General features: G+C 41.8%; 1 protein-coding gene across 8 annotated transcripts in view; it reads right to left on the minus strand.

Moving 5' to 3' along the window:
• Positions 1 to 8,422: 8,422 nt before the first annotated feature.
• Slc38a9 (solute carrier family 38 member 9) overlaps positions 8,423 to 12,286 on the minus strand; it is an 83,846-nt gene continuing 79,982 nt past the window's right edge. For all 8 annotated transcript variants that reach the window (XR_013105065.1, XR_013105066.1, XM_034523506.2 and 5 more), the window contains one exon: positions 8,423 to 8,662. Coding sequence is in view for 6 of the 8 variants with exons in the window: in XM_034523506.2 (XP_034379397.1) it covers positions 8,497 to 8,662 (166 nt within the window). In the remaining 2 variants the exon portion in view is untranslated. The remainder of the gene's footprint in view (positions 8,663 to 12,286) is intronic.

Consider the following 12,286-nt stretch of genomic DNA (forward strand, 5'->3'; position numbering starts at 1 on the left):
GCAGACCACCTTCCATAAGTGGGTGAACCTCAGTGCACTCACTCACTTCTGTAATATTACACACCTGCCCCTAACTACCCTTTAGGCCCTGGAGGACACGGGCTCACTCACTTGAGGACCTATTATAAGCACCTTGTATAAGGAGTTGCATCCTGGGGAGACAAATGCCTGGATCAAGTGTTGAAGAACACAGGAAAGGCAACCTTAGAGTGTATGAGAGTCAGTTAAGAAGAGGATTTATAAGCAACAACATGAAAAGCACAGAGGAAAAGGCCACCCCAGGTCAAGAGCATACCCAGAAAAGCAGATGAAGTAAAGGAGCAAGGCTGGAGCAAAGTTGGGTGGGCATAAAAACTGTCATAAAAGCAGGACTTGGATAGCAAGCTAAATAATTTAGACATTGTTCTCTAGGTTGGTCCTTCTACCCTACAGTCCACAGATCTGTCTAAAAGGGTTCTGTAATGCAGCCTGGACGAAAAAGCCAGAAACATGTGTTAAATGTCCAATCTATATTAAAGGTGGGTATAGAATTTGATGGTCACTCTTAGTATTGTTTTGAGACAGGGTTTCCTTCTATAGCAATTCTCCTTTCTCAGTCCTTTAAATGGTGTGATTACAGGTATGAATGACTTATTGTTATCATTTTTATTAACCAATAACCACTGATTTCGTAGGCAATTGGTTATGTAGTGAGACCTTCCCACTCCTTCTTTAAAAAACAAAATAAACCAAACCCTACTCAACCCATCACCCAACAAAAAGCCTCTGAAAGCACAATTATGGAATTTTCATGTGTGTGTGTGTGTGTGTGCACCCACACACGTGCATTTGTGCGTGTGCACACTCAAGCACAGGCACAGCAGCATGTAGGTGGAGTTCAGAGAACAACCTTCAAGAGTCAGTGCTTTCCTTCCACCATGGTGGGTCCCAGAGATCAAACTGAGGTTCACAGGCTTAGCCGAAAGCATCTTCACCCTGGAGCCATCTCACCGCCCATAATTCGTTCCGGAATGACGTCTCACTGTGAAGCCTTGGTTGGCCTAGAACTTGACTCAAAGATCAGGCTGGCCTCAAACTCAGAGATTCTAGGATCAAAGGCATGCATTACCATGTCTGGCAGATTTTTTTTGCTACTAGTATAAAAAAAAACAAAACCCACACATCTATTGTTTTAAGTGATAACAATCTACTATTTTTTTAAAAAAGAAAATGCATTTATTACATTTACCTCACAAAACAACACATTTCAACATTCTAGATGATATGAGTAAAGGAGACACTAAAAGATGCAGCCAGAGGTAATGAGTGTTCATATCTGTTAAGCTCCACGCTCCCTTCCCATGCATATGTCTAAACAAAGGTTTCAAACTTCACACATTTAGTTCTGACCTCACATATATATTTTTTTTTTTGGCATCTGCTACACACTTGTGAACTTATTTTAAATAGCAACAGAGTATTCCTCTTGGCCCTTAGCTTTCTCATTTCCCGCGTTAAAGCAGAAAGAGACAAGGGTGCCCCCATCCCAGCTATCAGGCCTCAGTTAAAAGTCCAGTGTCTAACTAATATTATGACCCATGGTCCTGCATCTCCAGGAAGTCTCCCATGATATTCATGGGTAATCTTCGCTCCACGCCCACCCTAGAAACAATTGCTTTCCACTGCTTGGTTTAATGCTCTTGCCGTCCCTGAGAGGTCATCTGAAGAGAAGCACATGACAGTTTGTGGTTTGTACACCTGGCTGTGTTCATTCAGTGTGCTTCTCAGGTTTATCTGGGTCACGCTGTGGCCATTGGTTTGTTCCTGAGCTGTCTTCTAATTTATAGTTCTCTGTTTCAAGGCTCATGCCCACTTTTCCACTGTGGCGGGAAGGATTTCACAGGGACAGGCACAGTCAATCTCAGGCTAAGCTGAGTTCCAGCAGCACTGGAAAAAGTGATGCCATCTTTAGTTTCCAAAGTGAGGACCATCGGTCCATGTCTCTGCCACTGGCCTGGGCTCTGAGCACATATGGTACTGATGAATAAGATTATTTATTTGAATCAAATTTTACTTTCCTCTCTTCAAGACATACAGTCCCTATTTGTTTTCTAAAGCAGGTACTCCTTTAAAGTGTATCTTTAATAGAAACATTCTTTACTGGTGTAGACAGAACAAAAATAGACAAATGTTACCTACTTAAATGTTGTCTTAGAAGTTGTTTTCCTACACCAAGAGCCTCTGTAAGTTTCTCATCCCTCAGATAAAGGGGAGCCATTGTTTGCAAATAAGTATTTTTTTTTTTGAACAGGGTATTTATTATCTCTGTAAAGATTAAAAAACAAAACAAAAACCTAGGTGTGGTGGCACAGGCCTGCAATCCCAGCCCTCTGGAGACAGGCAGAAGGAGCGCCACAAATTTGAGGTCAGACGGGTACACAATCAGACTTTGTCTCAAAACAATACAACAAAACAAACAGTTAAAAAAAAAAAAAGTAATAGCTTGTAAGACTTATTCCCAGGCACAAACGCTCCAACCTGAAAAAGAAAGATACCCCTATTCGGATCCCAAATTAACTGTTACTAGATTGGCACCTAATCTGGCCCTTCCAGAAATAAAAGCTCAGTTTTGGTAAAAGTAGCTCTCCAGGTCGCAGAGAAACTCAGGCACCCATTACTCTTCCTGCAGTTTCTTCTATTTCCTGTTCAAACAGCCTGTGTCTGATCTAATCGTAAAGCTAGACAGCTGAATCAGGGCTCATTTGTATGCACTGCTTCCTATCTCAGGCTTCAGGTTCTGTGTTTTTCCTTAAAGGGGTAACTCCAAACTGTGTAGATGACAGCCAGCACAAAACCTGGACCTGTCCTTGTAACCAAAAAGTCCTCAGCGGGGCATTGTGGGGCCCTCCCTGTGCTCCTGGCTTTGGGAGGTGGAGGAAAGAGATGCAAAGCTCAGGGCCATCACTGGCTACATAGTGCGTTCAAAGCCAGGAGAGCCTCCAAGAGTCTCAATAACAATAACAGTGTATTCAAAGGTATTTATCTTAAAAGATATCTATTAGAAGGTGTGTGTACACATTGCTACAAATATTCTTTGCCATATTTATCTTAGACACCACTTAGAAAAAAGTTGTTATATAAATAATAAAGCAGCGACGTAGTGATTCACCTAGAAGCCTGTCCTGTATTTGTTCTTCTGTGGGATCTTCTGGTTCTGTACAAACGATTAAGTGCCACAATTAACCTAGGATGTGGAGGAGTTTTACACTGAAAGCCATGACTCCCTCCAGGAAGTCCGGCTTAGCACATTTGGCTGCCACACTCAGCCCTTCAGATCACCTGTCCCAGTGCTCATCAGAGACAGAGTGCCAAGGGGGCAGGAGCCTGGAACTTCAGTGGCACCGAAGGAAGGAAGGTGACTCAGCTGCTGGGTCAGAAGGGTAGAAAAAGACGCCCCATTGCCGGCGCCACACTTGCTTGTTCACCACAGCAGCTAAGCGGTTAACACAAGGTCAGGCATCCAGTAAGTACTTAAGTACTGAGTGACCAATCTGGAACCTGACTGATACTTTTTCTCCCTCTTGAGGAATACTGGGGATTACACCTGGCACCTCATACTTTTGAGGCAAATGCTGTACCACTAAGCTAGACCTCTAGCCCCCACATTATTTTGGGGGAGGAGAATATAAGAAAACCCTAGATAATAGAATAGCATCTGATATTACTTTCTATTTAAGTGGAATCCTGACTAGCTAATCAAACAAATGTATCCTGAGGCCTGCTATGACTAAATATTACTGGACTGATGGGGACTGGGGGTGGGGTATTAGAGTGGTGGGGGTCGGGTATTGGAGTGGTGGGGGTGGGGTATTGGAGTGAGTGGTGAAGCTCAGTCCTGCACTGGGACCATAAGGCACAGTCTGTGATAAACACTACACCATTTTAAACTCTTAAAAGTCTTATTTTACGTTTTCAGAACAGTTGGGAAATTGAGAAAAAAATTAATATTTGGTGGGGGGAAAAAGTAATTTTACTTAAAGAAGCCAGAAAATTAGTGTTCTTTATTAGTGTTAAAGGTTCTGGAAAATTATGACTTTTCCAGGGCTTTTGGCCAGAAACTGGGCAACAATTACCTAAAGTGCCACAGTCATGAAAAATGTTCTTAGAGGGAGAGAGCAGACTGGTTTACAGGGGTGGTCCCTCTAGGCCCCCGTTAACATGATCATCTTTCCAGAAGATCAGGGCATTCAAGAAGGCCCCTTATAGCCTGACAGGAGACATGGGCATAGTCACTTGAGAAATTCAGCCCTGCAAAGGATGGAGCCCAGCTGCCTCAGCCAGAGCCAGTGTTAGGAAGCAATGGGGTTTCCTAGCCAAGTCCACTAACAAAATCCCAGAGATACTTTCCTTCAAAATAATTCTGACTTCTCTCTCTCTCTCTCTCTCTCTCTCTCTCTCTCTCTCTCTCTTTCTTTCTTTCTTTCTTTCTTTCTTTCTAAAAGACAAATAACATACCAGAGAAGACTGTTTGGATTCTGAGGCTCCTGTCAAAGTGACTGCCAGACTGCAAGTGGGGCCAGCTAGGTCAGGGTGTGTAATGAGGGATTCACGTCACTGTATATCAGACTGGTAGCATGCTATTATTACACACCAACTAGACTAGGATTTGTTTTGGGGCATTCAAGTTGGTATGAAGTTGAGTTAAACACAAAATCCAAATCATCACCAACTTCTAAAAAGCAACACATCAATACCATGTAAGGGAAACATGCAGGATAATACTCCCTGCGGCTATCAACTATGGGGGTTTTGGTGAGAAATTCTTCATGGGCTTATGTGTCAGAACACTTGGGCCACAACTGGATTGGGGACCCGTTGTTTGGGGAGGTTATAGAGCTCTCAGAAAATGAAGCACTACTGGAGGAAGTGGGTCACTGGGGGTGGGCTGTGAGTTTACAGACTCACTACATTGGACACTCACACTCTTGTTCTCCTATGTGTAGATGAAATGTGACCTGCCAGCCCTGCTTTGGTGCCACTCCCATGCCTTCCTGGGCATTATGGACTCCCTCTTTGGAACTGTAAGCCAAAATAAACTCTTGCTTTTAGTCATAGTATTTTATCACAGTAACAGAAACAAAACGAAACAAAACACTATTACATCAATGAATGTAAACATTTGACATTTTGAAGATTCATGATATTTAAAGAAATTAAAATTTTGGAAACTTTATAAATTTGTAGCACCCACTGTATTACTAATTACATCCCACATTAAGCAATTATGCTTTCTGTCCAAGAGCCATAGGAAATAAATACTCCAGGGTAAATAAAGAAGAAAGAATAACAGCAAAAAGAAACAACTAAATGTCACAAAATACATTTTAGAGGACATCTGCAAATTCCAGAGAAGCAAGTAGATGTAACATATCTCTACTAGCTGGTGAGCACAGCGAGTGCAATCCAGGGATATAGCCGGGACCTGAGGAGCCCCTCCTCCTCTGCCATGGCCCTGCTCCCTTTTCGATGCTGCTCTCACAGTGCTCAGTTAACTGCTTTGTGCACTGGCACTGTCGAGCGAGCACTCTCTTTCTTCACTAAAGGAAAAGAGCTCCTCTTGGGCACGCATGCTGTCTTACGTGCCTTTAGCTCCTCCAAAGTCATGTGCATTGCTGGCTATTCAGTTATTTAAACAGAACACTTAAGGGAATGATAATTAAAAACATACATCAAACATTTCCTTGGCAGGTTTCAAGTAGAAGCAGAGAAGGAGCCCACAGCTATAGTGAGTACTGGAGCAGCATTTCTAAGACACAGTTAATGTAAACAAAGCATTTCCCTTTAGGTCAGCCTCTTCCACGGGGTACGGTTACGGATGCCTCATTCCAAACACATCTTTGGCGTGCGCTGATGCCAATGACTTGGCACAACTGTCCACGTCCACAGATACACAACTTACCTCTATTTTCCCCTTTCCAGCTTTAATATTAGCACCGCTCAAGTTCATCCATAGGATTTCTAAGGCAGATCTCACTAAACAGCTCATTTTAGATTTCAGTGTGTGTGAAAGAAGCTCAGTCCGAAGGCCAGCAGCGAGAAGTACAAAGTGGCTTAATTAGAAAGTTCAGAGATGAGAGCAGAGAGACAGAGGGGAAGATGGCTGCATGTGGGTTCCTACTTCACCATTCTCACACGAGACAGGACACACACACTCACGCAGAGTTCTCTGACTAAGCCAAGTGACAGGCCAAGGGAGTCTCATGGGGAAAAACAAAGCCATTGGCTTGTCTAACAGGATATCAGGGGAGGTCTAAATCATCAAGTGTTCTTAAGAAAACAAAAGCATAAATCTGTATTACCTTTTCATCGGGAGGGTAGCATCCTTTGCTGTATTTCTTTTATCTTTTGTCTATGAAATGGGCAAAACCGCATCCAATTATCCTTCATTGTTAAAGCTTAAAGTGTTAACACATCCAAGACCATCTTTGGGGAGAAAAAAAGGAGTGAAAATTGTCTCTAAAGTTCTCAAAGACAAAAGAAACTACCAAGAACATAGTGAGATTAAGTCAGGGATGGCTCTTACAACACCCAGCTCTGACTCAAACGTCCCTTAACAGAAGGACTCTGCCGTCATGAGGTTCCTGGGTTTCTTAAGCATGGCTTCCCTTGCAAGCCAACATCTACGGTCGTCTGTGCAAGCCAGAGCCTTTGAGACTAGCTCCATGATAAATATAACTAGATTCAAAGTTTGGGCTATTAAGGTTTGTAGAAATGAAGTAACATAACGTCTGAGACAGGTTTTTAAATATGTCAGTAGAAAAGAAAAAGCGGGAGAAAGTAGGTGAAAAAAATTCAGCTAATCCTATAATTACTAAACGCAGGGATGGGTGGACTGGGCGTTTTCCGTATTATTCTATTTGTGCATTTGCTTGACAGTTTTCATAAGACTTTAGCAAGTGTCAGAAATTACAGCTCCTTATAGACACAGACCTGTGCTCTAGTAGGATGTAAAGCTATGCTAAAAGAAACTGAAGCTCATCTTAAATCTGGGGCTGCTTACTAGATTTATGAAAAACATTTTACCTGTTTTTTTTTTTTTAAGAACATGACACTGTCCTGGGAGGTGGAATCATGATACATTTTAAACAATGTAGTGAAAATTAGAGAAATCTAAATGCCTGTAGTTGTGGGGAGACCACAGATCGTGTCCCACACTAGACAGAAAGATCTAGGTTCTGCTTTAGCTTTTTTTTTTAGAATGAAGATGGCAAGAGTGGTAACTGGATTTCTGGATTTCTCCATCTTCTTTTCAGAAGCTTTTCTTGCAAGACCTAACTCTTCCCTTCCTGTTACAGGAGCAGGTGGATGGTGTGGGCTCCTGGAGGTGACACCTGAACCAGGATGACTCGGGGTACACTGGGCAGTCCCACCCTTCCTAACTATTCCTTTCTCTTCTGAGGAGCCTCATATACCCACCTCCACGTGTGCTTCCTCCTTTGGGCTTCATGCCAGTCCATGCAGTTTTCAAGGGCAAGATGCAAGGACAACTGCTTTTGTTCAGGTGTGAGGTCTGGCTTGGGAATTGCAACCTCAGTCTAAATCTCTGGGACTGGATTAGAATTAAGAGTCAGATAGCAACAGACTCTGTACAAATTGATCTGACACCTAATTTCTTTTGGTTTTCTCTCTTTTCTTTTAGTGTCTTGAGACAAGGCTTTATATAGTCAGGCTGGTTTCAAACTGGCCATAACCAGCTTGGTCCCCAGATGGAGTTTCTGGACAGCCAGGGATTCATAAAGAAAGCCTTTCTCAAGGAAAAAAAATATCTAAAACAAACAAACAAACAAACAAACAACCCATCCCCCCAAGAGACAAACTGCCTGTGAAACTGAGGAAGACCTTAACCTCCAGATCCTCTTACCCTGTCACCTAAGTGTTCCCTGACATACCAACTATCCCACTGGCCCTATTTTACACACAGTTTCGATGGACTAACACTATTTAAAGGTTTTTGTTCTTCAGATTAAGTATTGAGTTAGGAATTCATCCCATTAATAATGATGCCATGGAAACTTCTTTTAAAATGAGGTATTTGTTTTACTGTTGGAGACAGTGGAGGTTTGGGCAAACTGTAGAGATGGCCCAGCGAGTAAGAAGGTGGAAGAACACACACAGAAGCACACACAGGGTCTGGCTACATGCCCTGACCCAAGTCCCCTGAGATTCCGTGCTGTGGGTGAAAGAAACCCACCTAACTTATCAACAGAAAAATCAGTATCACCCCCCACATTTCTACTTGGATCCATGGGGATAAAGGCCATGGAGAGAAATCAGCCTTAGTACTTACTCTCACCCAGCTTGAGTACCAAAATACTTATGAGAGACTATCATTTCCCTTGCTTCCAATGATCTTAGAAGAACACTTAGAATTATAGCAATGACAGCATTTTCAAGTTCTTTTATGCAGAACCGTTGCCAAGGTTCAGAATACCATGAGAAATCTTGAGAAGACAGTTCTCACATGAAGAACTGAGCAGTCAGGTTTGCCAGGCCCAAAATGATGATGATAACATGAAACACCAACTTAGGCCACGTCAGACGCTCCTCTCGGTGCAGGGCGATTATATAGATGAGAGAAGGGTATATGAACACGAAAGCCAGGCCGCATGCTGCTCCTGAATACCTGCAAAAGAAAACGTACTGCTTAAATCACCTTACTGCATCTCTGATGCTTTATAATTAAGTAAATACAGTATGAGTTAAACTGTACTCTGTCTCATTTTGAAACAAAATTTGACATACAACTTGTTTCATTTAAATTAATAAAGTTATTACTTCTTGCCTTCTGGTATGGGCCTGAGCACTGAGCAGATCCCAGGTGGCAGCTCTGCCCCCAATCTCTAAGAACCCAGAGGAATCGGGGCTCCCAGGTGCTCTAACCCTGGCATTATCTTAGGTAAGCAGATAGCAACACCCTCTCCAAACAGGGAGTAACTGGGACCCACTAGGACCCAGGAAGTCACACCTGGCCCGGAGCACTGAGCAGATTTTGGGCCCCAGCTCTTACCCCAGTAGTAACACCCACCCCACACAGTTCTGAAAAAAACCAAGATAATAGGAAAGACAGGCTCCAGTCAACAGGGCAGGTAGCACTAAAGAGACCCAGATGGCAAAAGGCAAGCTCAAGAACATAAGCATCAGCAACCCAGGGTATTTGGTATCAGTAGAACCTAGTTCTCCCACACAAGAAAGTCCTGAATTCCCCATATCACTAGGAAAGCAAGATTCAGATTTAAAATCACTTCTAATGATGATGATAAAGGACTTTAAGAAAAACATAAATAACACTCTCAAAGAATTTGAGAAGAACACAGGTAGACAGGTAGAAGCCCTTAAAGAGGAAACACAAATATCCCTTAAAGAGAACACAACCAAACAGGTGAAGAAATTGAACAAAACCATCCAGGACATAAAAATGGAAGTAGAAACAATCAAGAAATCACAAAGGGAGACTACTCTGGAGATAGAAAACCTAGGAAAGAAATCAGGAGTCATAGACACGAGCATCACCAACAGAATACAAGAGATAGAAGAGAGAATCTCAGGTGCAGAAGATACCATAGAAAATATTGACACAACTGTCAAAGAAAACGCAAAATGCAAAAAATTCTTAACACAAAACATCCAGGAAATTCAGGACACAATGAGAAGAACAAACCTAAGCATAATAGGTATATATGAGAGTGAAGATTCCCAACTTAAAGGACCAATAAATATCTCCAACAAAATTATAGAAGAAAACCTCCCTAATCTAAAGAACGAGATGCCCATAAACATAGAAGAAGCCTATAGAATGCCAAATAGACTAGACCAGAAAAGAAATACCTCCTATCACATAATAATCAAAACACCAAGTGCACAAAACAAAGAAAGAATATTAAATGCAGTAAGGGAAAAAGGCCAAGTAACATATAAAGGCAGACCTATCAGAATTACACCAGACTTTTCACCAGATACCATAAAAAGCTAGAAGATGCTGGACAGATGTCATACAGATCCTAAGAGAACACAAATGCCAGTCCAAGTTACTATACCCAGCAAAACTCTCAATTACCGTAGATGGAAAAACCAAGATATTCCATGACAAAACCAAATTTACATAATATCTTTCCACAAACCCAGCATTACAAAGGAAAACAGCAGGAAAGCTTCAATACAAGGAGGGAAATTATACCCTAGAAAGAGCAAGAAAGTAATCCTCTCCCAACAAATCCAAAAGAAGATAGCCACACACCTTTAATAACAAAAATAATAAGAAGCAACAATCACTGTTCCTTAACATCTGTTAACATCAATGGACTCAATCCCCCAATTTAAACACATAGGCTAATGGACTGGATATATAAACAGGGCCCAGCATTTTGCTGCATACAGGAAACCCGCCTCAGTGACAAAGACAGACTCTACCTTAGAGTAAAAGGCTGGAAAACAATTTTTCAAGCAAATGGCCCAAAGAAACAAGCTGGAGTAGCCATTCTAAAGTCTCCAGCCCGAGAACACAAAGGGAGGGACTCATGGCTCCACCTGTATAAGTAGTTGAGGGTGGCCTTGCCAGGCATCAGTGGAAGTGGTACCTGAAAGTAAGTACCTGAAAGTTTGGATTCCCTAGTGTTGGGGCCGCCCAAACGTGGGGCTAGTGCAGTTCTCAACATGTAGGAGGAGCTAAAGTGGGAGGAGTATGGAGAGGAAGAGGAGAAGTAACGAGAGGAGGAGGAGGAGAGGAGGAGGTAGGTGATGAGAGAGAGATAGAGTGGGGAGACAGGGAGGCAGATGTTCAAGTATCTCCACCAGTCAAAGATAGTTGATATATCTAGGTTGGGTAGTGGGTTACATTTCTGATTGATATTGAGTATTACCAAACTTATAAAAACCTTTGGTTAACATTTAAAAAATTGTATAAAAGCAAAAAGGACTAGGGGGCATGGGATAGGAGTTTTCTAGGGAAGGGAAATGGGGAAAGGGGATGGCATTTGAAATGTAAATAAAATATCCAATAAAAAAAAAAAAAGAAAATTGGCAGTCTCATACATGAACAAGGGTATAAAGGGCACGGTTTCTATGGAGAGCAAACAGGCAATACTTGTCAGCCCAGGAAGTGGATAGAGCTGAAGTGCTCATTAAAATATTATTATATCTTATTTAGTGTGTGTGCATGTGTGTGTGTGTGTGTGAGAGGTGGGAATGAGAGGATGGTGGGAGCACACCCTCATAGTAATTAGAGGAGGGGGCATGGGGTAAAGGGTTAGGCATCAGTGGAAGTAGAGGGCCTTGGTGCCTGAAAGTTTGGATTACCTAGTGTTGGGGAATTTAAAAGCAGGGAGGTGAAAATGGGAGGATGGTGGTAGTACACCCTCATAGAAACTCCCAGAATTATATGAATTAAACATGAAAGAGGCAGGCTGTCAGAAGACTAGATTCCAGAATTCAAAGAAAAAATTATCTTGATACTAAAATTTGTTTTGAGAATTGTATATTGCAGAATACACAGCCTTGGTGTATCTACTCATCAAGTGAGCTGAGCAGACCTGCTCAAACCTCTGATGTCCTGGAATTGCACCTGGATGCAGTGTAGACACAGACGTCAGAGGCTTATCAATTTACTCTTCTCCCTGCCCCTCTTTTAATATCTCAACGCCCATAATCAGCTTGAAGAAGTTAATGAAGAGTTGGCGCCCCTATTTCCTGGGCTTGGGGACTGAGGTGCTTAATATTGGGCTGTCTTTCTAGGGAAAAGTAGTGGTTTTGTTGGAACAGGAAGGATTAGCTAGGATTTATTGCATAGCCATAACTTATTGGTAGAGATATGTATAATTGTTATTAAGATGAAGTTATAATTTCTTAAATGATACAAAATTTACTTTGATTTCAAATTTAAGGTTTTCATTGGTACGAGCTTCTTATTGATATAAAAGTGAGATTAATATTGTTACTCTCATAGGCACTGTGCCTATATAACACATTTAGGAATACAAGGCTTAGACCCAGTCCTTCTTTAACTTTTTAAACTGATTTGAGATGGTTAGCCTGTGAGTTAAGGGCCTATAGCAAATTCATGGCTCTAAGTTTATTGTTAGGGTGTTTTTTATATTTTATTTAGCTGAGAGGAGTTAACAAACAATAGTCCAGATTGCCTTACATGGATAGTTGGTTTTCAAAACGTCAGAAGTCCACAGAATTGACATCACAAACATTTCTGTATTAATGTCCATTTTGATTAGAGACCTGTCTGCTCCTGACAGCTTCCTGT

This window comes from Arvicanthis niloticus, chromosome 19 (assembly GCF_011762505.2).
Source record: "Arvicanthis niloticus isolate mArvNil1 chromosome 19, mArvNil1.pat.X, whole genome shotgun sequence".
In the NCBI taxonomy this organism is placed as follows: Eukaryota; Metazoa; Chordata; class Mammalia; order Rodentia; family Muridae; genus Arvicanthis; species Arvicanthis niloticus.